Source organism: Ambystoma mexicanum, chromosome 13 (genome assembly GCF_040938575.1).
Source record: "Ambystoma mexicanum isolate Mex_15411 chromosome 13, UKY_AmexF1_1, whole genome shotgun sequence".
Lineage (NCBI taxonomy): Eukaryota > Metazoa > Chordata > Amphibia > Caudata > Ambystomatidae > Ambystoma > Ambystoma mexicanum.
Genome location: NC_090938.1, coordinates 207295963 through 207322830, shown reverse-complemented (window position 1 = coordinate 207322830; position 26868 = coordinate 207295963). Strand labels below are relative to the sequence as shown.

The window sequence follows — 26868 nt, the reverse complement described above, 5'->3', positions numbered from 1 at the left end:
ACAATTGATGCATTTACCAGACGGGGCATGACCTACCACTGTGGGTAACCCCCAGGTTTGTGTTATGCTCATTTGCTCTCTAGATTTCAAGGCAATGACATTTTTAGTTAATAATTCTTTCAGATTTGGAGCTCTCTTATAGGCACACATAGGGCTTTCTAATGGGTATTCTCCACCTGTCAGGATGTGCCAATTTTTCTTGATGATTTTTATTACTCCGTTGGATTTCTCATTGAAAGTGCTGACAGACACTATGTCCGATTTTGTTCTAGTTTTTCGGGCGATACTCCAATAGCGCTTCTCAGTTATTGTTGATTGATCTCTTATGCTCTTCTTCGGGTAGCTCCTCGCCATTAGTTTCATTTTTAATTGTTCAGCCTCATCCCTAAAAAGTGGAATATAGCGTACTGTTCCTCTTTAAATGGAGAAACTGTCCAAAATTTAAGTTCTCCTGTGTATGTCTGGGGTGAAAAAAATGTTAAAGCTCAACAAAGCATTCTTATCTGTCTGTTTATGAAAAGGCTTCACTTTCAGTGTATTTTCTTCTCTATCCACCCAAATCGTAATGTCTAAAAAATCTATTTGTTTGGTACTATAGGTGGATGTAAACTTTAAATGCTGATTCCGTTGGTTGATCCATTAAAAAAAACTCCAAAAAGGAACTCGCTGTTCCATCCCATACTATAAGGATGTCATCAATGAATCTACGCCATAAAGCAATCTTCGAAAAATATGGATTAGTAGTTTTGATAGATATGCTGTACCTCAAAGTTCTCAACATACAGGTTTGCTGCCGTTGTTGCTACTGGAGAGCCCATGGCAGTACCATGAATCTGATGGTATAATTCCTTGTTGAAAACAAAATAATACCCTGTAAGAGCCATTTCTACGCACCATAGAATAAAGCTGTTAAGAGTGACCCGGTGCATCCTTTGGAAAGTAGTACATTTTCTAACACTTCCAGTGTATCTTGTTGTGGTATACAAGTATAGAGTGGGATCAAAACTCATGTGTTCAATGCAATTGATGACCTCTGTCGTGGTTGCCAGTCAATTCGTCGAAAAAAATTGGTCGACCAGACAAATGGTCGAAGCAAATTGGTCGAAAACCATTTCGTCGAATTTTTTTTTTCTTTCTATTTTAACCCTTTATTTATTTATTTTTTTGGGGGGGGTCCCCCCCAACCCCCCTTTTTTGCCTTAAAAACCTTTTTTTGCCTAAACGAACACCCAAAAAAATATATATAATTTTAAAAAAAAATTCGACTAAATGGTTTTCGACGAAATTGCGTCGACCAAATGTCATTCGACCAATTTGAGGTCGACGAATTGACTGGACACCCTCTGTCGTATCCTGTATGTATGAAAACATATTAAGGACAAATGGTTTGAGAAATTTATCGGCAAATTTTGCCAGTGGTTCCAACAGTGAACCTACAGTCTCCTCTCTCTGCACTTATGAGCCACCCGTTAACTGCACTTTTTGATTACCTGCACTTCTCCATCCCCACCCCCCTTTTTGCACTTCTCCCCTTCCCTCTCCATCCGCTTGCGCGATTTTAAATGACACAAGGCCTAGTAAGATCGTTGTTTTGTCCTCACTCTGTTTCCCCTCTCCTTGTCTTGTCACGCCTAGAACCACTTGTGCACAGGCGTGTAATAAATGGCATATCGTATCCTAGTTAACCACTGTGGCTTTTTCTTCCCAAAGCCAGCCACCACCGTTCAGCTCCTCAGTTTCTTTTTCCCCCAACCTTTCTTTATGGGTTTCAATAAACAAAACTTGGGCATTAAGCCCCCCCACCCAAATGTTCATGGCAATACAGTTCATCCAATTGAAGGTCTCAACAGAAGTAGAGAAACAAGCAAATAACCATTATTACATTTTACTAATTTTCCTAATATCTAGAATATGTACCAGTATCTCAGTTTTTGGCTTCTTGTGGCAAAACATTCTGACTATCATCAACACTAGTCATGTATTTCTGAAATGGCGACTAATCATCCAGCGGTCTGCTACCGGCCGGAAGGGTAGCCGCATATTGTGTCTCTGCTTTCACACATAGTCATGAAGGATAACCATTCTCGGAACTTCGGCAGTAGCTTTCCCCCACGATTTGGCAACAAAAGACCTAGTAACAACAGATGCCATGCTGCTAACCATTTCTCGGCCCTAGAGCCCAAGACCATAGCCGCCAGCATCCAGAATTCCAGACAGTATTGCCAGGAATCACACAGCATAGTAGCCATAGCAACACCGCTCTCCAGAAGGGCCGCATGCAAGGGCAAGTCCAGTCAACGTGCAAAAAGTCTGCCATATCTTGAGCACATCTGTTGCACTCAGTCTTTCGGGGTAAAATCTGTGCAGCCTTACAGAAGTTTAGTACACCTTGTGTAAACACTTGTAATGAATTGAGCACAGACGATTATTCAAGGATGCAGATTTCATTTGTTGACAAATCCCTTTCCATTGGGCATTTATTAATACCTTCCCCAGCGCAATTCCCACCTGGTCCTAGATCTATTGGTCAACCGGGCCTCCATAGTCTTACTGGATTTGTATATTGTAGAAACTAGGGACTTGGCAGGGGGCGATGTAACGTACCTCAACAATGAAGAGGTTGCAGGAGCAGGTGGGTAGTTAAGCCAAAGAGTCTTGAGTACCTCCCGTAAACATGAGTACAGAAACAGTCCTCATGTTTCACTAATTATCAGGGCCACCCAAGTGATCTAGCACCAGTCAACCACCAGATCCACCCCCCCCCCCCCCCCCCCAGAGACACTATCCCAGATTCTCAAAATGTATTAAAAACATTTTTTAGAATCAAATGCCGGAGAATAAAGTTTTCCCCGCCCTGCATGTTACCTCTATTGCCTGTATCTCCAGCCGATTTCCAGCAGCTGTACCCTGACACAGCAGTACCCTCAGGTCATCAGGCAACATAACCACTTTTTCCAAGGAAACATTTGGAGATCAGCCGAGGGGGCCCACCACTAGTAGGAGTACTGAAGTTGTGCAGCTAAAGTATAAATAGAAATCTGGGTATACCAGTCTGCTAATTTCATAGGGTGCTGTTAACGCATCATATGAAATCCGTGCCTGTTACCCCGCGCATATCAGATGTATCATTAATTTACATACCGTAGACCAAAAAATGGGTGATGGCCAGTTTGAGGCGTTGTTAAAAATGTATACGAATTTCGGTAGGATAACCATCTTAGCCAAAGGCATTCAGGAGGCTTGTGAAATGGGGAGGTGGATCCATATTTACAGTCTGTATTCCAGTTCTGTTAAAACTGTGAAATAGTTGTTCTCAAATAGATTCGATGGGGATGTGGTGGTTATGTGTATACCCATATAGCATATGCCCATAGGACACCATCTAAAATCTATACCAACATCCCCTTGACACTCCCCAGTAGGAGTACTGAAGTTGTGCAGCTAAAAAGTATAAATAGAAATCTGGGTATACCAGTCTGCCCATTTCATAGGGTGCCGTCAACACATCATAGGAAATCTGTGCTCTCCATCCTCCGGTTGCCTAAAAACGCACACAAACTACCCTACCCCACCATGTGCCCTCAGCCAACCACCTGTTGTAAATAGCGTCACGAGAACGCTGCGTACCTGTTCGTCCGGTTGGATTCCTTGGTGATGAGGCCAGGCTGTCGGATGACCCGGAGAGATGTGACGGATGGCGCGGGGAACCAGCCCAACACCAGCCCGAATGGAACCGGATTGGAGGTGAACCGGCTCCCAACGCCACGGGTTGGCTCACCCCTGATTGAGTGGCGTCAGGACAGTGCAAGCACTGGCAGGGGGAGCCTCTGAGTTGTTGGTCCGGGGTCCTTGGTGGGATTCCGATGGTAGGCAGGTCCGGGGACTGGAAGCTGAACGGTCCCTCCAGGGACGAAGACAAGGAAGCAAGAAGAGCAGGCCGGTCAGGAGGAAGTACGGAACAAGAGGGGAAGCTCAGAGCGGATAGGAACTGGAAGGACTGGGCAGAGACTAGAACCAAGGAGGGCGAGCGGGACTTCAGGAGCTGGGGAAGAATGAAGAAGGACAAGGCGAAGGGCAGGGGTTCCCCAGGCAGAACAAGGGAAGTGGAGGGCAGGGGTTCTCCAGGCAGAACAAGGGAAGTGGAGGGCAGGGGTTCCCCAGGCAGAGCAAGGGAAGGTGGAGGGCAGGAGTCCCCCAGGCAGAACAAGGGAAATAAGCAAGGCAGCAAAGACACGATCCGAACAAACCGCGTTGAGACGCGGTTTGGAAAAGGATCAGGGCTCCTTAAATAGGCCCGCCAGCACCTGGGAGGCCTGTAACGCAAGCCGTGCCGTCTCCCCGGCAACGGACACCCCACAACGAGGCTTGAGCCGCACGCCCTCCCGAACCGAGCATCCTGCGCACTGCGCATGCGCGGAGCGCGGAGAGCGGGCGACCGCGCATGCGCGAAGCAGTGCGCGTAGGAGACCCGGAAGCGCCAGGGACCCAGGACACCCCCGGACCTCGGAGCCGAAAACGAGGATACAGCCTCCAGGACGGGGAGCGCCGTAGCGGGTAAGGGGACCTCAGGATGGGCGGCGTGACACTATGCCCCCTCCCAGAAAGGCCCGGGGCCCCAGGTTTCCAGGGGAAATGAAGAAAGTATTCACGGATAAGCCGGGGAGCGTGCACATTATAGTGCGGCTCCCAAGTGCGATCACAAGCGGGATAACCCTTCCAATCGATCAGGAACTGGAGCACACCCCGACGAATCCGCGAATCACAGATCTCCTGAACCTCAAATTCAGGAACCCCTTGTACCAGAACAGAGGAGGGCTGAGGACTAGAGCGTCGAAAGACATCCTTCACATAGGGCTTCAGAAGTGAGACATGGAAGACAGGGTGTATCCTCCAAGTGCGGGGCAGCACCAATCGAAAAGCCACTGAGGACAAACGCTTGGCAATCTTGAAAGGCCCATAGAACCGGGGTGCCAATTTGGTAGGTAAATTACGAATAGGTAGATTTTTGGAAGACAACCAAACCAGATCGCCCACCTGGAGATCGGGCTCCGCGGTTCGGTCCCTATCGGCCTGCTCCTTCATGCGCTCACGTGTCTCTGTAAGGGTTCTCCGGGCCAGGACATGTTGTTTCTGAATATTGAAGACCAAGTGGTCTGCAGACGGAACAGAGCTGGGCACCACAGGTGAGAAAGGAACCAGCTTGGGATGTTGTCCGGCTGAACATAGAAAAGGACTGATGCCGGTGGCAGCATGGGCCGCATTGTTATAGGAAACCTCCGCCAAGTCCAGGTACCTTAGCCAGTTTGACTGAGTGGCATTGGCATAGCAACGTAAGTATTGCTCCAGGGTTTGATTCGTCCTTTCGGTCTGACCGTTGGTGTGCGGGTGATAGCCTGAGCTCAAGGCTCTATGGATGCCTAGATGACTACACAGCTGACGCCAGAAAGACGAAAGAAATTGTGAACCACGATCAGAGATGATCTTCACAGGGAGTCCGTGTAACCGATAGATGTTGTGTAGGAATGCCAAAGCCATCTGGGAGGAAGTAGGGATCTTCATGAAGGGAATAAAATGTGCATATTTAGTGAAACAATCCACGACCACCATGACACAAGTGTGATCAGCAGAGGGCGGAAGCTCAACAATGAAGTCGGTAGCGATCGTATGCCAAGGGTAGGGAGGTGTTTCAGTAGGCCTAAGTAGTCCCAAAGGCTTTCTTCTAGGTGTCTTTGTCTGAGCACAGATAGGACAACTTTCCACATATGACTTTACTTCTTTGGCCCATCCAGGCCACCAGAATTGTCTGGAGATCAGCTCCTGGGTAGCCTTGATACCACGGTGACCAGCTATTTGAGAATCGTGGAACCCGTGGAGAATGTCCAAGCGAAGGGCAGCCGAAGGTATGTATAACCGGTTCAGGAAGAACAAAAAACCGTCGCGTTCGCAGATCTGGGGTTTCTTTAGTAGATCGACACGTTCCGGATCCCTCAAGGTCTCTTGGATGATCTTCTGGAGATGCGGAGCTAAGGTTAGGAGAAAGTGTTTGGGAGTTATCATAGGCGTATCTAAACCGGCTCCCACTTCTTCCTTTTCCAAGGATCTGGACAAGGCATCAGCCTTCTGGTTCTGGGAGCTAGGGATGTATGTGATTTTGAAATCATAGTGAGAGAAGAAGAAGGCCCAGCGGGCTTGGCGAGCAGTGCGACACTGCAATGTTCGTAGGAACTGCAAGTTGCGATGGTCGGTGCGAACTTCTACAGGGAAACGACCTCCGAGTAAATGATGCCTCCATTCTTCAAATGCCGTCTTGATGGCCAAAAGTTCTTTTTCAATAACGGCATAGTTCAGCTCACTAGAGGTGAGTTTCCGTGAGTAATAGGCCACAGGATGTTCATCGCCGGATGCAGGATGTTTTTGTAGCAGGACCGCTCCAACAGCGAAGTTGGAGGCATCTGCTTCGATGACATATGGCATCTCATCGTTAGGATGACGCAAAACAGGGGCTGTACTAAACGCTGTCTTCAAGCACTCAAATGCTGTCGATGCCTCTTGATCCCAAAGGAAAGGTATCTTGGCACTGGTCAGATGTGTCAATGGGGCCGTGACCTGTGAAAACTGTGGAATAAAGCGCCGATAAAAATTGGCGAACCCCAAAAACCGCTGAAGGGACTTCAAATCATGAGGTTGTTTCCAGTTCTGAACAGCCTTCACTTTGCCCGAATCCATGTGTATACCTGCATTGCTGATTACGTATCCCAGGAACTCCATGTTATTCCGGTGAAACGAGCATTTTTCGGCTTTGGCGTACAGGTGATTACGTGACAAACGCAATAGTACTTCGCGGACATGCGAGACATGTTCCTTCAGATCGTCCGAGAAGATCAGGATATCGTCCAGGTAAACCCAGACCGAGATGCCAACCAGATCGCCAAACACGTTGTCCATAAACCGTTGGAAGACGGCCGGGGCATTACACAACCCGAAGGGCATTACCCTGTATTCGTAGTGTCCAAAGGGCGTTTTGAATGCCGTCTTCCACTCGTCGCCCTCTTTGATTCTAACCAGGTGGTAGGCTCCCCGGAGATCCAATTTAGTGAAGATCTTGGCCGAACGTAAGGACTCCATGATGTCCCGAATCAAAGGTAATGGGTACCTGTCCTTGAGTGTTATGTCGTTCAATTGACGGTAATCGATACAGGGCCGCAGGGTCCCCTCTTTCTTTTTGACAAAGAACAACGGAAAACCGGCGGAGGATCTGGAGGGTACGATGTAACCCTTCTTAGAACAATCATCCAGATAATCCCGGAGTACTTGTTTTTCAGATTGAGTTAGAGAGTATAACTTCCCATGAGGAATCACAGCACCAGGGATCAGGTCTATGGGGCAGTCAAATGACCGATGAGGAGGAAGAGGTATTTCTCCGGGTTCCGAAAACACGGTACAAAAGTCGGCGTAAACATTCGGAATCTGGGACAGGGAACATAAGGCAGACGAGTCCTCTCCCGGGAATAGAGGGACCAGGTTTGTAGACTTCAAGGAGGTGTTGTGGCAGCAACATTCACGGAGGCAAAAGGCAGAAACAAATTTCAAAGTACGGGACTCCCAATCGATTGTAGGATTGTGTCGCAAAAGCCAAGGCAGTCCCAAAACCACAGGATATGATGGTGACTTGATGACGTCGAGGGCTATCTTTTCTTCATGCCCCTTGACCTGTAACAGCATGCCGATGGTATGCAACCGAATGGGACCGGAAGCTAAGGGTGTACCATCGATGACCTCTACCGGTATAACCGTTCTTCTGGTAAACAAAGGCATACCAAGGTTGATGGCGAATGTCTCGTCAATATAGTTCCCGGAGGCCCCACAATCTAATAGACCATGGACCTCGATCCTTTTATCAAGCCACTTCAAAGTGATCACTAGATTCATCAAGACGGCAGGCTGCATTGGGGGCAGTTGTAACCCAGGGCTGGAAAGGTCTGAAAGCAAGAAAGGACCTGTCGTAGCCTTTCCCTTAGACGACAGGTCTTCTAGTTTCCCCCTTTCTTGATAGGACGTAGAGGGCAGGTTCCCAAGAAATGTCCAGCGCCTCCGCAGTATAAACACAGTCGCAGACTTCTCCTGCGCTTCTTCTCCTCCTCCGATAACGGGCCCTTTACAGCTCCTAGTTGCATTGGTTCTTGGGTGGCATCCGAAGGTGTTGATATCCCAGTAGGATGAGTCAGTGGTCTGAGGTTTCCCTTTTCAAACCGACGTCTCTCTCCTTTTCTCTCGGCCAGCCTCTGGTCTATCCTCAGAACTTGTTCAATAAGTTTCTGTAGATCATCAGGTTCCGGTATGTGCAACAATTCATCTTTGTATTCTTCTCTTAATCCCCGGCGAAACAAGGTTTTTTGCGTTACTTCTGGCCATAAGGAGTCAGTTGCCAATTGACGGAAACGGCTGATGTAAGAAATGATGTCGGTATTGGCTTGTTGTAGATCCATCAGTTGATTCTGCGCTGCAGAGGCTAGATTGGGGGATTGAAACACATCCAAGAATGCTTTCTCGAAGGCTAAAAAATCGTTCAGGATTGGGTTATTAGTAACGACCAATGGAGTCGCCCAGGCAAGAGCGTTACCAGATAAGTTGCCCAATATGTATCCGATCTTGGCCTTGTCATTGGTAAAGTGTGATGAACGGAAGAGAAAGTGTATGCGGCAATGATTACAGAATTCACCCACACGGCGGGGATCTCCATCGAACTTGATGGGAGCTGTGTGAGCCATGGGACCTTCAGGTTGTGGAATGGCACCAGTGTTCTGAGTCACCATTTGGCGTAAGGCTACGTTTTCCTGACGGAGTGCCGCCATCTCGGCACGAAGCGCTTGAAGTTCGTTACGAAGACCCGGATCCTCTTCCATCGTAAAGTCCGAGGAGTCAGGAGACAGGCGTCTCAATCTGTTGTAAATAGCGTCACGAGAACGCTGCGTACCTGTTCGTCCGGTTGGATTCCTTGGTGATGAGGCCAGGCTGTCGGATGACCCGGAGAGATGTGACGGATGGCGCGGGGAACCAGCCCAACACCAGCCCGAATGGAACCGGATTGGAGGTGAACCGGCTCCCAACGCCACGGGTTGGCTCACCCCTGATTGAGTGGCGTCAGGACAGTGCAAGCACTGGCAGGGGGAGCCTCTGAGTTGTTGGTCCGGGGTCCTTGGTGGGATTCCGATGGTAGGCAGGTCCGGGGACTGGAAGCTGAACGGTCCCTCCAGGGACGAAGACAAGGAAGCAAGAAGAGCAGGCCGGTCAGGAGGAAGTACGGAACAAGAGGGGAAGCTCAGAGCGGATAGGAACTGGAAGGACTGGGCAGAGACTAGAACCAAGGAGGGCGAGCGGGACTTCAGGAGCTGGGGAAGAATGAAGAAGGACAAGGCGAAGGGCAGGGGTTCCCCAGGCAGAACAAGGGAAGTGGAGGGCAGGGGTTCTCCAGGCAGAACAAGGGAAGTGGAGGGCAGGGGTTCCCCAGGCAGAGCAAGGGAAGGTGGAGGGCAGGAGTCCCCCAGGCAGAACAAGGGAAATAAGCAAGGCAGCAAAGACACGATCCGAACAAACCGCGTTGAGACGCGGTTTGGAAAAGGATCAGGGCTCCTTAAATAGGCCCGCCAGCACCTGGGAGGCCTGTAACGCAAGCCGTGCCGTCTCCCCGGCAACGGACACCCCACAACGAGGCTTGAGCCGCACGCCCTCCCGAACCGAGCATCCTGCGCACTGCGCATGCGCGGAGCGCGGAGAGCGGGCGACCGCGCATGCGCGAAGCAGTGCGCGTAGGAGACCCGGAAGCGCCAGGGACCCAGGACACCCCCGGACCTCGGAGCCGAAAACGAGGATACAGCCTCCAGGACGGGGAGCGCCGTAGCGGGTAAGGGGACCTCAGGATGGGCGGCGTGACACCACCGAAATAACCACCCCCAAACACAAACCCGCAACCAACCTCAAAGGGGCACTTATCAATGCCCGCTCCCTAGGAGCTCACGCAACCGAAATCCATGATTTTATACTGGATTCCCATCTTGATTTTCTTGTCATTACTGAATCGTGGCTGCACCAAGCCTCTGGCCCTCTGCTGTCACTTGCTATCCCGGATGAATACACCATATTCAGAGCGGACAGGATTCACTCCAAGGGAGGCGGAGCCACCATTATAGCAAAAACTAAGCTCCAACTCAGATCGTGCCCTATTGAAAGTATTGATGAGTATGAATTACTTCTAAATAAACTAGCCATCAATGATAAAACCACTCTCAACCTGATCACCATCTACAGATCACCCAACTCTCAGTCATCCAGAAATAGATATCCCCCTCCTGCTCGCCCCACTTATCAAACCCAATACCAAGTGTATTATCCTTGGAGACCTAAATCTAGGATTTAATGATGGTCGCGACAGCAAAGCAGATTCCCTTCATACAGCTCTTAAGGACATGAATTTTACTCAACATATTAACACCCCCACCCACATCAAGGGTAGAACCCTCGATTGGACCCTAACTCACAATGCCACTGTTGCCATTGATTCCATATCTCCACTCAGCTGGACGGATCATTTCAACATTCAGTTCACCATTATCAATGATGAACCCCCTCCCCACTGCACAAAAGCTTATTCACACCTACAAAGGTAGAAATCTTCGTAAGCTCACACCAGAGAACATTAACCCTATACTGAACACAGCACTAGAAGCATCATCCATCATCAGTGATAACCCATGCTGCTTAGCTGACATCTACAAAAACTGCCTCACGTCTACCATCAATGCAATAGCACCCCTTACCACCAAAACGAAACGCACCGATAAACGGTCATGTTTCTGGTTTAATGAGGACCTAGTCAATCTTGGAAGAAAAAAACGCGCCCTGGAACATGTCTACAACAGAAACTCAACGCTGGAATCAAAAAATGCTTTCCTCCTGACCATTGAAACCTATAAGTTAGCAATTATTTCAGCTAAAGCGAATGCCTACAATACACGGATCAACAGCGCAGCCTCAGACTCCTAAGAGTTGTTCTCCATCCTGAGCGAATTGGACAACACTACCCCTATTACTAACAACACTATACCGAGCAAAGAATGGTGTACTACCATACAAGATGCCCTAGCATCCAAAATCAAAATGCTGCAAACTAAAATCGCCATAAAAAAAGTTTCTAGCAAGCAAACCATCCAATGATCAACTTTAGCTTAACCCCGCCACCAACACCAGCCCACCATTTGCCTTCACTCCAGTCACCCAAGACCTAGTTTGTGACACCATTGCCAAACTTAAAGCCTCCAATTGCAAAGGAGATGCCGTCCCAGCTCACATAGTTAAATCTTGCACTCCAGCACTTAAACCCATCATCACTAACTTCATTAACGCCTCATTTAAAGCCAATCTGGTCCCACCCAGTATTAAAGAAGCCTGGGTCACACCCCTGCTTAAGAAGCCTTCTCTTGACCCTACTGTACCTACAAATTACCGTCCAATAACGACAGTCCCCTCCCTATTGAAAATCATTGACAAAATAGCCTATAACCAAGTACAATCCCACTTAGAAAATAACCATCTTCTGGGATCAAGACAATCTGGTTTTAGGCCCAACCACAGCACTGAAACGGCTCTACTGGACCTCAAAATCCAAATGGACACTATCAGAGACTCTGGTAAACCTTGTATTCTCCTGCTACTTGACCTCTCGGCTGCGTTCGATTTAGTGGATCATGACAAACTCTGCAACACCCTAGCTAACAACTTTAACTTCTCCACGGATGCAACTAGGTGGATAAAATCCTTCCTAGCTGACCGCACTTCTAGAATCGCTATAAGCAAGGAAGCAGCTGACCCCATCCCCATCCCCTTTGGGGTACCTACACTAAGCTCCTATTCTCAGCCCTAGATGATATGGGTGTCATCTACACCAACTTTGCGGATGACACCCAGATCCTCATCCCGCTCTCAGAAAATTACTCCCAAGACACCATTCACATCAATAAAATCTATGCAATAATTCAAAATTGGATGGCACTAAACAGCCCTTGTCTCAACGATGAGAAGACTGAAATTCTGATAGTTGGCTCTCAATCTATCATTAGCACACTCCACTCTGACTATGTATTCATCAACATTGATGGTACCACCATACCAGTCTCTAAAGAAGTAAAAACCTTAGGAGTATACTTGATGCCAATCTCTCCATGACTAAACACATCAGCAATCTTTCATCCACCATAGCATACACAGCAACATTAATTTCACTAAGCTGGCAATTCCTCACCCCCACTAACTGCGTCACCCTGGCTAGAGCACTGATTCTTTCACGACTTGATTACTGTAATATTTTACTACTAGATACCTCCAAATCTAACCTAAAAAAAATTACAACTGATACAAAACAAAGCCCTAAGAGCAGCACTAGGCATAAAAAAATCAGACTATATATCTAAAATCAGGAAAGACCACCACTGGCTTCCCGTGGCTGAAAGAATCTTCAAGACACTCTGCATAACCCACAAATGTTTACAGGACACAGCTCTCAAGTACCTAAACAAAGCTATTTAAAAAAAAGTCTTCACTAGAACACTAAGGTCCAATAACCTTCATCTTCTTGAGATACCTTGCTACAAGAACACTAAAGCTGGAGGCAGTAGCTTCCGATATTTAGCCCCCAAACATTGGAACTCCCTCGCCAACAACATCAAAGAAGAAGGCTCCTTCACTGGATTCAAAAAGTCAGTCAAAACGTGGCTTTTCAAATAGCAGATGGGACACAGTTACTAGCAGGCCCAAACATGCTGCAAGTAACCCGCATCGTACAATTGAATGTGTAACAATTTGTAATCTTGTCATGAAGAACTGCAGTGTATAATATGTACATTTTTTGTATGTAACATGCTAACTCTGCGCTGTAACCTCGCCGTGATACCTGTGGGTCTGGGCGTGTAGCAAATGTAATAAATAAAATAAACTCCCGTCGGGGGTAATAACTATGATTTGGACCAGTTGATCTTCAGTCCAGTGACCCCCAAATTGTTGTATGGCACTAAGGACTGGTAGCAGTTTTTCCCTAGAATGTTTTATGTACAACAGCATATTGTACGCTTACAGTGATCTAATTGAAACATGAGAGCGGAGCGGATCCTGACCCCTAAGTGAATGTGCTATTCCCTAAGAAAACCTGTGAGGGGTTTGAGGGCAAAAAGGATGGGCAATAAGGGGCATCCCTGCCTCGTACCCCTGGATGGAGCGATATATTCGGACAGTGTGCATGTATACATTGGTGTGAAGAAATATTTCTTAGAAAACATTTCTGTATTTTACAGGAAAACCCTATTTTTACTCTTATTAAAATACTGCCACTGGGAATGGAACTTACTTTTTTACTCCCTAAATAATAATGTTACTCCTACTTTAAAATCTTATCTGAAGCACTGGTTTAGACACAGATTTTTATTTTGGACTTTTATACTTCGACGGCCCTTAGAAACATCAGTTAAGGAAATCCTCACTTTAAAGTTGGGGCCAGTTAGGCATTACACCAAACCTGGAACTTTTAGAAATCAAGGTTTTGAAAACGTATCTTTGAGTCTGTGTGTCTCTTGATACCATGCCTGTCTCACAGCATCCTTTCTGTTGTGTGCAAACTAGTGGCTGTCTGTCATTTTTTACAATTTGTTTACTTTTTTATTTTTGGATGAAGCTGCAAATTACTGATAACATGTAAAGTAGCATTTTGTCCGAGATTGCCACTTCATGTGCCAGTGTTTATGGACTCCGTTTACCCCGGTTTTGGGAGCTTGCAGGATATGTACGCTGTGTGAGAGCTCAGGGCTGTTATCCTTTCTGCCCTTGTCTGAATGTGGTGGTTACTGTGGGGGTACTTATTGTGTTTTGCAATGTTTAATCTACTTTAGGGAACTGAGGCTAAGCATGTGCCATATTTCACTTAAACAACAGACAAATAATTCCTACAAATGAAGATGACCACCACAGGAAATAAAGGATGCAATTTACTTTATTTCCATGTGGGGGACACGAGGGCCGGTGTGAGGAGAGTCCCTGAGTAGCAGGACCGAGCAACCAGGTAAGTGGGGCAAGCGGAGCAGGGAGCAGTCATTGGATTGTGGGACGGGATGATGGGGACAGAAAGGGCTGATGGAAAATATTTGACACTTGAGGGGAGTCGTTTATGTAGCTGAGAGAACAAGTGTGGTTACTGTTGGATTGTGCCTCATTCCCGGGCCACCCGATTGTCCAGACATTTTCCTCCAGATACTAATAGAACTTTCAGCCATGTGCAACAATGCAAACAAAGAAACATAATTTAACAATTAAGGATCGTGCTCTGCAAAGCATTACTAGCAGTTGGAGATCTTGAAACGTCATCAACCCATTGCAACTAATGGTGCATTTTATTTTAATTATTTTTTATTCCAGTTAAATGGAAAATTAGCGTGAAAGTTGGACAACATTGCATAACGAAAATAACCCCAACATTTAGTTTTCTGTACATGTTGTATGGCCAATTGTCTTAAATAAACATGACATCTTCTGCCCCCCGACCCCACGCTCTCCCCCCGCACATGATTAGCAAACAGCATGTAAGGTGAAGTGAAGGGTATTTGCTGTATCTCCCCTATTGAACCATAATCTGAGACGGACTGGAGCATAAAATTGTCTCGGGCACCAATCAAAAAGTGGCCTACAGTTGCAAATGGCAATTCACTCTTTTGTGGCAGACTGTTTGAATAGTACGTACCTGAGGGGGAGTTTTTGGATACAATGAGATGCAAATTGTGCAATTTAAAGAATATTTATTCAGCTACAATGGTCAAAACTACTAGTCGCATATTGTAGTAACTCCTCAAATTGGCCAACAAAGTGGCCCAATTTGACCAAATAAAACAGTCCCACACTAGCATTTTCCGTTTTTGGTTCGGCATTTCCTATTGCCCTATAGGCTAGTCCGAGCATGACCACAATAATTGCCAATGCTTTAATTTATTGATGAGTGAAATCCTAAATTCATAAGTGTGTTGGGAAGGGCTGCAGGCCTTTCCGGAAGGTATACAGGCACCCTGATGCAGTAAGATTTACTTATCTTTCAGATTAAAATTCACACAGAGCCCCTACTCGACAATGATTGCTCTGTTCTGGTTTTGCCAAATATGTTTTTCAGACTTTTTTTTTTGTGTGGTGTGTTTTGGTTTACAGAAAACCTTCAACAAATGTATAATAACAAAAAGAAGAAAATGGAACAATGTTAGTTAACTATTTTTTTTACTGTATGTATTGTGTAATCATTTCCTGAATTCATAATGGATAAAAGGAATAAACTCTCTTCAGTTCCACAATACATGGAAAAATTAACAATTCAAATCTATACCATTCAGAAAACGTACAAGTGCAGTAATCAATGATCACATATGTTCGTTCCCCACTTCATTCTACACCAGAACAATTCTCTGGAATATTCATAGGAAAAACTCTTCTTTTCCTTAACAAAGACAGTCAGTCTAATTTTGCTGCGAGCTTAGCAGTCCAATATCCAATGTTTGACGCTTTCAGTGACATTTTGACACTCACAAAAATGACAATTGCGTAAGGCCCCCACTACAAGAGTGGGCATAGTCTGGTACCTAGTTCACTCTCTAGTGTGGAATTGGTTAAGCTTGAAGGGTAGGAGAACCTGTTGGGTCCTATGACATGGAAAACACTGCAGATATATAGGCAGGTCACCCCTTTTTCTAGGGAACTTGGCATATTCTCTATACAATGAATAGAGCCTAATAGTCTGTCTCCAGTCATCCTGGAATAGTTTACATTTCACTTTATCTGGATTCAACAAGTTCCATATCTGATAACCAATTTGTTCCAGTAGTTCCTCATGCAAATCCTAAACCCATTCACGGAGGAACCTGTCCCACATTCTGCCATAAGTTGAAAATCCACAAATAAGGAGTTATCTGGCTGCCTAAAGAACTTGAAACAAACCAACAGTTGTTTCCATTGCTGATGAACATAAAGTGATACAAGATTAAGTTCATGGCAAATTACCACATAAGGGATCGATGTTGCCAAGCCCAGTACATTATTCCACAAAATCCCTCGCAGGGTCAAGATCAGGCCCCACATGGAGATGCCATATCAAGCCCGTACAAGAAGACGGGCTCTACCCCAGGTAATATTTGAGTGCTGGTAAAAGTGAGAAACCACACACTCTCCTAACTATGCGCTTAGTTATGCGACCTCAGATGGATTAGTTTGACCTTCAGCAAGTCTTTCCACATCTTAACTGAAGATGCATTGGTCAAATTGTACCCCAAATAGTGAATTGAGGCCACCTTCTCCACTAGACCAAAGACCTGTGATCAGCGCGTAACCAGACTTCTTGCCACTAGAGAATACAACCACCTTGGACTTATCACCATTGACCACCAAAATGTTAGACAGGGTGTACTCATGAAAGATATTAAGCTTACGTTGGCGGCCTCGCGCCATTCTGTCAAAAATGACAATATAGTCAGAAAAAGGAAACCAATGAATGTCTAGATGGCCCAATCTCACAGGAATCAAACCATGAGCACACCAAATCTCCTCAATATCACATAGGTATGCATTGAAGAGGGTAGGAGCTAGGCTACAGCCCCGCTTAAGCCCCACCTTAACCAATATATGTCATGTAAAAGCTCCATTCCTACTAAGGCAAACCAAAGCTTTGAGCAAAGCAATAAGCTGAACAATTTTCATGGGTACCTTGAATCTAGGTAGTTTAGCCCAAAGACGTTCTCGTACTATGCAATCAAAAGCCACAGATAAATACAAGGAGGCCATACATATTTCCATCCCCTGTGTAGCTTTTACTTTCTGCAGTTAATGTTTCAACAGTGCAGCGTTTATTTTGGTTCAATGAGTTAAGATCCCTTAAGAGCAGTATAGAAAACACTTTACTTGTGGAGTCGGTCAAAGCGATGGGCCTATAATTTCCAGGGTCAAAGACATTGCCTTTTAAAAAAAAAAATATATGGGAATAACAATAGACTTATTCCAAGATAGAGGAACCCTATTAGTAACATATTTCCTCAAAATAGGGTTTAAGGAAGTGCGCCCAAAGTTCCGGGTCCAGTTTTAAAAGAAATGCCGGCAAACCATGGTAGATGGTTTGAGTCTATAGATAGCCCATACTATGTCCTCCAAATCCCATGAGCAAGGCTCTTCTAGAATTAGTCGTTCAAAGACACAAGGATAAGGGACAGCCAAGATGGGAAGTGTACCACATCTATTGGCATTGTAAGAAACCCATATGCTTTCTTGTATAGATTTCACCCTAGGATCATCGGCGGAATCCTGTATTTTATTTATACAAGAACAAAATTGTCTATTGGAATGAAGAAGAATATTCATCATAAACTTTGTCTTGCAGATGCCGGTCATATTTGAGAGCTTTAACCAGATTCCTGTGTCTAGTAGCCTCTGCGGTCCAATGTCTCTGAAATTCACAATCTGAGAGTCCCACGCCCCTCTAATGCTTAATAGCTTGTCTTTTAAGTCTCTTGGAATCCCTAATTCTAGGATCAAAGTGAGTGTGAGGAACCGAGGAAAGGGAAATTCCACCACTCAAGGCCAAACTAATGCCCTCAGCAATATATCTGTCCAGCGGTCTATCGCCAATAGTCGACAAAGAATCGTAACCAGTGGAATCTACATCCCCCTTTATGGCCAGCCTGCTCAAAGTAGCCTACAAGATGGCCATAGGGCCTACTATCCATCTACAAGATAACCCATTGCTAGAAGACTTTACGGGACTCAGTAAAGGCAAACTATCACACCTATATGTAGATGTCAGCACCATAAAGTGGATAAGATGATGATCACTACTTCCAGGATCCAGCATACACATAGGAGTACACCTAGATTTTATAGAGGAGGACAACAAAATAATGGATCCATGAAGTACAAGAAAACAGATGTACCAAATGTAGAGGAGACTTCAATTTGCAAAAGATCCCAGGAGGTCATGAATTAGTCCCAGACCATACCCCGCCTAAGATTAAGGGCGCATTCGCTAGGTATAGTGGATTTGCCATTATGAATCTGTCCTTCCGCACAGTAGGCATTAAAGTCACCTCTGACAATCCTAGAATGCTGATGTCCATCAGCCGGCCATCGATCAAATAAGCCAGTAAGTAACTCCAGAAAATCCTGAATAGGATGTTTAGTCGGATTCCAAAACGACGTTGACCAGCAGTGCATCTCCTATGCCACCCAGGAAACGTGCATGTACTGCCAGGATGCCTTCAGACACCTACCACAATGAAGAAGAGGCTGAAATATTAACCTTGATGGCAATAGCCATACCCTCACAGGGAAGCCCTATCCCACTGGAGGTGGCCAGGCAGGAAAAAGTGGAGTAGCCATCCAGGTCGATGTTCCCCAAACACATGGTTTCTTGAAAGAAGAGAACAACAGTTTGGGTACCCTAAACCAAGCCCGCTTTAAATTAGCCATCCCACAGACATTCCAAAACATTTTCAGACTTTCAAGAGCTGACCGTCCAAGTTCCATTAGGTTTTCCACAATCGACAGATCCTCGAGTTTAAGGAAAGGGGTTGATACTCTAATTCCTCCCTGCCCTTGTTGAAAATGATGGCCTGGTACCCGAGACATTAGTTTATGCTGTTCTGGACACTTATAAGGGCAAAGAGACTGCTAAAAAGCAGTAAAGTAGAACTTGGTTCAATTTTAATAGAAATAGTATAAACCCTACTAGCCTCAGTGACTGTTATGTGCTTCTCTGCTACCGGTCGCAAAAAGTTAGAAACCAGTAAAACTGGGGAAACAGTTCAAGTTGCAAGCTACTAGCCAGCAATAAAAAGTCACTCGCCGCCTCAATTCTATACGTACAAGCAGCACTCCCACCCGCCATGAGCCAAATATCACTAGCCAAATGCTAGAGACAAGTGCAGATTTTGCACCCTGGAGTAATCTGATGTTGTGTATTGGTGCTGCTACTTCTGTAGCCATAATTGTGCCATCAGTGGGCAAAGCAGTGCAGTTGGTTGTCTAGCAGGCCCAATGTGGTAAACCTATCAGTTGCATGTCTTAGGCAAAACCTACTGCCGGTCTGTTAAAGGTGAGTCGGGGTCCCAGGCACAAAGTAAGCCAGTAATGGGGCTACCAATAGTCCAGAAGGTAGGAGACTCGACTGTACCTGCCTAGTCAAGTGAAGGGAGCACTTGTGTGGTTCCTTTTTAGTTCTGTAGCGTGCAGGTTACAGCAGTGTATTGCTGTTGTCATAGAGGCCTGGAGCAGAGACCCCTTCCTTGGTAAGTCCCTTTCCATCTGTTTCAGGATGAGTCCCAGTGTTTGACAAAGGTATGGTGCAGACACCTCCTTTATTATGCAGTTCTGGTGGCGGGCATGTGCATCCAGCCTCAATATGGGACACAGCACCATTCAAACATTTGGTAGCAACCCGTTAAAAAGCAGCCCCCTTATTCATACCTTTGCAGGCAAACACTCAGGATGTGAATTTAGCAGTGAATCCCAGACACTGATTCATGCGTGTGGCCAGACCTGGTCATGGCTTCACTTAGCTCCCAACCTGGAGTTTGAGGAAGGCCATGACCATATATGGCACACACTTGTTTCCATGCTTACCAGGTAAACAGTCTTGTTGTAGAGTCATACTGGACTTCTAAACCTAGGCCACCATTTTAAGAGGACCTGCAGGGCACATACCTTCCCTGATCACAAATTAGCTGCATCAATGTGCAGCCTTCTAAAAAACCCAAAGAAGCTGCCACCAGCCAGTGAATTAACACCTGAAGCCAGGGCTCCAGATAAGATTTGTATTAAGTTTTGAGTAAAAAAGAAATCTTACTCACAGGGGGCGCAAAGAGAGTAGCAATTTAAAAATCTGTTTGCTTCAAAACTTTTTTGTAAACAATAATTCACTGCATCTAATAATTAATGCAAATTAAGATAAATTTTTATCTTCAAGTACCTCTTCACAAAAGGCAGTAATATTAGGGTTGCTTCCTGTGGCATTTCTCTTCTGGAACCAGTGATCAGACATTTTCTGTGGGACTGTGTGTGCAGAAACAGGTGGCACCCCCAGAGCCCATCATTGTTCCACCACAGAAAACTTGCTCACTGAGGAGGCGAGTTTACATGTGAGTGGCATTCTACGTTGCTTGCAGTGATGTCGTTTATTCTATTTTAACAGGCTTTTTGACTGGTCGACCGTTCCAGATTGAGAAGGCAGTTTTCAAAATGTTTTAGTAATGTATTCTCTTTTTTTTTTTTGTTTTTTTTTTTTTTTTTTTTTTAAATTTGTGGCTATTTTCCTCCTACAGTTTTACATCCATACCTTCAATGAAAGTGACACTTTTTCTCGGTTTAACATCAAGTTCACGCCTGTTTTTACCATTTTCTCCTCCACTCTCTGTGATTGAGTCATGCCTCCTACCACCTTAAATTATGAACCTTTCACTCCAAATAATATTTTTGGTTTCCTGGCTCTTGTAGATTTGATGTTCTTTTAGTAAAGTAGTTTGCAAAGGTAGCGGGCGCCCCTCTCTCGACAGAACAAGGCCTGATAACCTGTTCAGTGGTTATTAACCACTTGAGAGTTCGCAGCCACTGCTTTTACTCACTGTGCCTTTCACAGATGGGAAATATCCATTTGCATATCAGTCTTTGTCCTGCCCAGGGGCAGTCCAGCACCGAAATGCAATGGCAATTCCAACCTGAACGAGAGTACCACCAGCAACCCCATACACGTGTTTCACCCTTGTTGGGGATCATCAGTGAGGTGAAGCTGATGCCTCTCTAAGCACAGTGAGAGGGAGACCACGTCTGGTTGCCCCCTTTTTTTTTTTCTAGGGTTACCAATCCCAGGTTCCTTGAAATTTAGTTTGCAAAGGTAGCGGGCGCCCCTCTCTCGACAGAACAAGGCCTGATAACCTGTTCAGTGGTTATTAACCACTTGAGAGTTCGCAGCCACTGCTTTTACTCACTGTGCCTTTCACAGATGGGAAATATCCATTTGCATATCAGTCTTTGTCCTGTTCTTGCGAGAGAGGGGCGCCCGCTACCTTTGTAAAACTATTTGTTAAGGAACCTGGGATTGGTAACCCTAGGTCTCCTGGGGGCAACCAGACGTGGTCTCCCTCTCACTGTGCTTAGAGAGGCATCAGCTTCACCTCACTGATGATCCCCAACAAGGGTGAAACACGTGTATGGGGTTGCTGGTGGTACTCTCGTTCAGATTGGAATTGCCATTGTATTTCGGTGCTGGACTGCCCCTGGGCAGGACAAAGACTGATATGCAAATGGATAATTCCCATCTGTAAAAGGCACAGTGAGTAAAAGCAGTGGCTGCGAACTCTCAAGTGGTTAATAACCACTGAACAGGTTATCATGTCTGTTCTTGCGAGAGAGGGGCGCCCGCTACCTTTGTAAAACTATTTGTTAAGGAACCTGGGATTGGTAACCCTAGGTCTCCTGGGGGCAACCAGACGTGGTCTCCCTCTCACTGTGCTTAGAGAGGCATCAGCTTCACCTCACTGATGATCCCCAACAAGGGTGAAACACGTGTATGGGGTTGCTGGTGGTACTCTCGTTCAGATTGGAATTGCCATTGTATTTCGGTGCTGGACTGCCCCTGGGCAGGACAAAGACTGATATGCAAATGGATAATTCCCATCTGTGAAAGGCACAGTGAGTAAAAGCAGTGGCTGCGAACTCTCAAGTGGTTAATAACCACTGAACAGGTTATCATGTCTGTTCTTGCGAGAGAGGGGCGCCCGCTACCTTTGTAAAACTTTTAGTAAAGTAGCCTATGAAGCCACAGACTATAAATGTCTTCTTTCGTTGTAAAATCTTGCGAGTTCGGCGATAATGATTTAGTTCACTTTCCATTATAGTATTATAAATAAACTAGGGCGGTAGAATCGCTCTGTTCAGTAGTAGCTAGAGCAGGGTTACTCGCATAACATTTTCTAAGGATCCAAATCTTTCCTTTTCCTCTTTGTCTGGTGGCCACTGCCAAAAACCAAAACCTCCTCAAAACATTAATATGATCATCGTAATAATGGTGTAGGTTTTGCTATTGTTACAAGCGCATTGTGAAAGACATGTGATAAGAACTGGAATTTTTTAAATATGAGATCTGTCTGTCCTACCTAAGGAATTTTATTTAATTTGTAGGGCGGTTTGATGATTTTCCCACAAGGAATAATTGTCACAAAGAAACTGTGGCAAGTACAAAGCACTTTGAGTCCGTAACACTGGGCAAAATCACCATGGGATTTAAAAGGGACCTTTTTTACAGGTTTTGTGCAATTTTTACAAAGATCTTTTTGGAAAGCTATTATAATGCCATGCATTTTATGGCAAGTTTGGCCAGTGTCGTGTGTACGAGCGATTACCTGCTATTGAGTGAACATGCACGTGTGAGGCCATACAGTACAGCACGCATAGTAATTATCTGAGCTGCCTTGGTAGATGGCTTTGGAATAAAGTGCTTGAGTATCGTATGGGACCAGCCTGTGCTTTGCAAGTTCGAATTCTGCAGCAATTTAGCATTTCTTACTTATTACAAGGTTGTTAAATTGAGTATTATAAAATTGGTTAACGGCTCCTGTTTTTACAGTTTTTAAAGGGGGAGGACACACTGGCGAACTGGAAGAAGGGACATATTATTTATTTAAATAATAAGAATAATGCCGATCTGGCCCTAACACTATGAGGGGAACTCCCCGTTCTAAAAAGACTAAAACTGATGGTGCTTGTCCAAATTTTCAAAAGAAACCATCCTTAGTTCAAACCCTCTATTGTATTCGGCCCTACCACTGAGAAAACATAACTAAAATATGGACAGGAGCAATAACCTCTATCCTTAGGTTTTGCTCGGCCCAACTACTGGGACCTCTTGCCTTCGAGATGGTTTTAAACAGTTCTTACATTTCTCACAATTAGGTCTTCCAGCCTTCTCTGCTGACTTTGAACGGCCAGTCTTAAATCTGTATGCACTTGGCCACGTTCCCTTCTTTACATGGAAAAAGTCTCTCTTTAATGCAATGCCACCATTTCTGAAAAGGTTCTTGCCTGATGTTGGGAAAATGTTCCTTTCTTTGATTTGAGCACGTGAACCCCCCTGGTTCTCTCACAATTTTGCTTCTTTTTCCAGGGCTTCCCAAAGCCCTTTGGTCCACAATTAGGCTTGCTTTAGAAGGGCCTTTGTTGGGCATTTGCACATTCAGGTTTTCCTGTCTCTGATAACCTCTTCCAGCTTCCCCAGCCTTGGATTGCAATAGCTCTCTTTCCAGGGCTTTTCAAAGCCCTTTGGTTTTTAATTAGGCCTGCTTTAATGGGTCCTGTGTTGGGCGTCTGCTTGTTAGGATTTTCCTGGCTCCTGTAACCTTTTTTGGCGTTCCCAGCCATGGATAGCAACATCTTTTGGTGTTCCGAGGCTCTCAATTAGGCCTGCTTTAGCAGGTCCTCTGTTGGGCGTCTGCCGGGTTGGGTTTCCTGGCTCCCCTAAGATTTTAGGCTTACCCCGCCTTGGATAACAATGTCTCTTTCCAGGGCTCTCCAAAGCCCTTTGGCCCTCTAGTCGGCGTACATTAGTGGGGCCTCGGTCGGGCGTCTGCCCATTCGGGATTCCTTGCTCCAGTAAACTTTATTTTATTCCCAGCCTTGGATACAGCTGGTCGCCCCTCTCAGCGGCGAGCGTTTGCTTCCCTGTGGTGGTACCTCTTCAAAGCATAAATTAGTTTTCAAAAATTGATTAGCAAATGTCTTGATTAGCAAACAAACACATTTGATTAGCAGTTTGTAATATTTTTAATGTCACCAGAAGTTATTTGCACACAAGACATAAGGCACCCAATGAGTAACAATATAGCATTTTTGTGTACTGCTGACAGCGAACAGTGGTGGACCAAATAAGCCTGAAGAGAAGTGGCTGTAAAATGTAAAGGTTATCTGCATGAATAGACACAAAGGCTCTGTGCAGCTGCATCCATCGGTGAGGCACAGGGCAGTGTCCCATATATTGTATGATCCACGTGCTTGACCCATCATTTGCTCTGCAAGGAGAAGGTCAGATGTTTCATCAATCGAAAAGTTCCCAATGCTAAAGAAACGTCATAGCCTGAGACTAGGTATATAGTATGGTTTTGCAGCAGGCAGGGTAATTGTCAACTTCAGAGGGTCAAGATGGCTGGCCCTTGCCTGTCATTGATATGATTTTCAATATTGCATTAAATACCAATTTTGGGAGTGGGTGGATGGCAGGGCTGCTAATAACCTCATCCCTCAAAGCCAGATAGGCCCTCAAAGCCAGATAGGCCCAACAACATAGTTTCAGCCCTGTACACCCATGAAAGTGGTGTTTATCACCATTAGTACTCGGAGCCATCATATGTGGTACTGATACGTGTTTCATGGCCTGTGGAACTTTAAAGAGTGGAGGAGATTATTTCTCTCTTTCTCTCCCTCTTTGAACTTGCAGGAAAAAGAGGGTGGTAGACCCCTGAGGGCAAATGAGGAATGCAGAGTGCGCTGTGCTTTCATTGAACAGGGTAATTTGAATAGCAAGCGGTGCTACACGCGACACTATTATTTTATGCTCTGCTCTTCTTCCTATGCCCTGCCCGGTGGCTTCCGTGTGGTCATGCCATCATGTGAGACAGTTGTTTCTCTCTCTTTGTCTCTCTCTTCTTCCCCAAATCCTTCCCACCCACCTTTTGGCTTCATTGCCGTCCAGGATGCCAGCCTTCCGGCGTCTGGCTAGGGATCAGTTGGCTTCCCATGCTACCGCCGGCTCCAAGTCTACTGTGGCTCTGCCCCTCCAGGTCGTCCTCCCGTCAGAGTTCACCTATTCGTAGGATTCTCTCCTCCATTGCAGATTCCTCATTGTTTTATGTACGTCATCACAAACAAGAGGGGTGTGTCGCTTCTGTTTGACTGTGGAATTCAGGCAGATCCAGCATTACCTGAAGCCAAAGAGATTGATGAAATGTCACTATTTGGAGAGTGTGAAACAGAAGCAAGTCTTTCCGTTTCCCATGTAGGCAGACGGTGTACTCTGGACAGGGAGTTCCTTACAGGAATGGGAGTTCTTGTCCCCAAGAGGGGAGTTGCTCCCAGTGAGGTCCTGGGTCTTGCTGAGAGGGCTCACTTGCCTAGTTTCGAAGGGGGTGGCTCCCTTCTGGGGAGAAGGGATGAATAGTCCAGATTTGTCACAACACCCATTATTCAACCAAGCATATACTTGGCTGGAATTTGATGGCATTGTGCCTGCATGTGGCATACAATGGTAGCAACTAAACATGTGAGGGCTGTGTTGTTTATTTGGTGACTATACCATGCTTAAGATACTAACTGGTATTACTGTGGTATTTGAGTCTGTGCATGATCTGATAGAGGCAACTAGACATGAGGCTGCGTATTACATTTGGTCACTAAATGATGCATGTGAGACACTATAATTTGATGGTTTTACTGGGGCATTTAGGTCTGTGCTTGCATGGGATGGCATCGCTTTGAGTATATAATGCTGCACATTCAATGCTACCTAGGTGTCAATACACAATTCAAAATCCAAACCATATGGTTTTTCAGTGGTTTTTATTTTGGTTTCTTTCTTTTCATAGTATTCTTTCAAGGGGATATTTATTTTCTTAATTTTGTTTAGCTGTTCTTACTTAACAACCTTGACTGCGTCAGAATTGACACACTGCCTTGACCCCGAGTTGAAGATGGTGGTAAAATATTAACACTTCAAAGGTTCAGCAGTGAAGCTCTATGCTCTCATGCAAGTCCCCAATTGGTTTCATTGCTGCAGTATCTGGCTTTGCAGCAGAGGCAGATCAAATGTGAGGCTACTAGCCCATGTTCTGAAGGTTTGCAATTGGCCCACGGGCCATAACGGCTGTGTGTGGGGAACGGCTGTGTGTGGGGAACGGCTGTGTGTGGGGAACGGCTGAGTGTGGGGAATTGGCTGAATGGCCGAATGTGTGGGGAATGGCCGAATGTGTGGGGAATGGCCGAGTATGTGGAATGGCCGAGTATGTGGGGAATGGCCGAATGTGGGGAACGTACGTAATATGCATTGATATGCGGGAACATTCGAAGGAACATATATCATACCACACCTCACTCCTACTCTCCTCTTTACACCATCACTCAAATAGAACACAGGGATACTATGACACCATTCGGTATAACTGTTCTCATATCAACATCTCCCGCTCACTCCCCATCACTCTAAGTAACCACCGCTGGTTTAACACCCCCAGCCATGCGTTTCTCCTCAGGCCTAACGCAGCCACTCTCGAGCTGGATTAATTCTGCCGGAGCGTACACATTCTCCTGACCTCTCAACCACCACACCTACCACTAAGAAGCAGCTACCACATTAACCACGCACCAGCTGCACACATACTTTGTGCGCACACGCACCTTTTGTCTCTCTTCACCCTCTACTGACTCGAACCTCGGTTCCCAAGGGCGTTCAACCTACCAGCGCCTTCAGACCATACCAATGGTATATAAGGCGCTATATAAATGCAAAATAACAATAACAATATGAGTATTCCTGACCTTAAGATTGTCTCCCACCACTTTAGAGTACATGCTTATTATTTCATTTATTTTATTCTTTGCAGGCAGGTTCCAAGCAGACAACCTCAACAAACTAAAGAACCAATGCAGCAAATCAATAGGGGAAAAAATGAAGGTAAGCAATCCAAAATATTCAGTGCAATCTTTGTGGTAAACATGTGGCATTAAGTTGACATTACATTTAATTGAGGCATTTAAAAAAAAAAAAAGAACTTT

General features: G+C 45.6%; 1 protein-coding gene across 1 annotated transcript in view; it reads left to right on the top strand.

The window, feature by feature from the left end:
* SARS1 (seryl-tRNA synthetase 1) overlaps nt 1–26868 on the top strand; it is a 345554-nt gene that overhangs the window by 32854 nt on the left and 285832 nt on the right. Inside the window, exon 2 of the mRNA XM_069633659.1 lies at nt 26697–26767. Coding sequence (XP_069489760.1) covers nt 26697–26767 — 71 coding nt within the window. The remainder of the gene's footprint in view (nt 1–26696; nt 26768–26868) is intronic.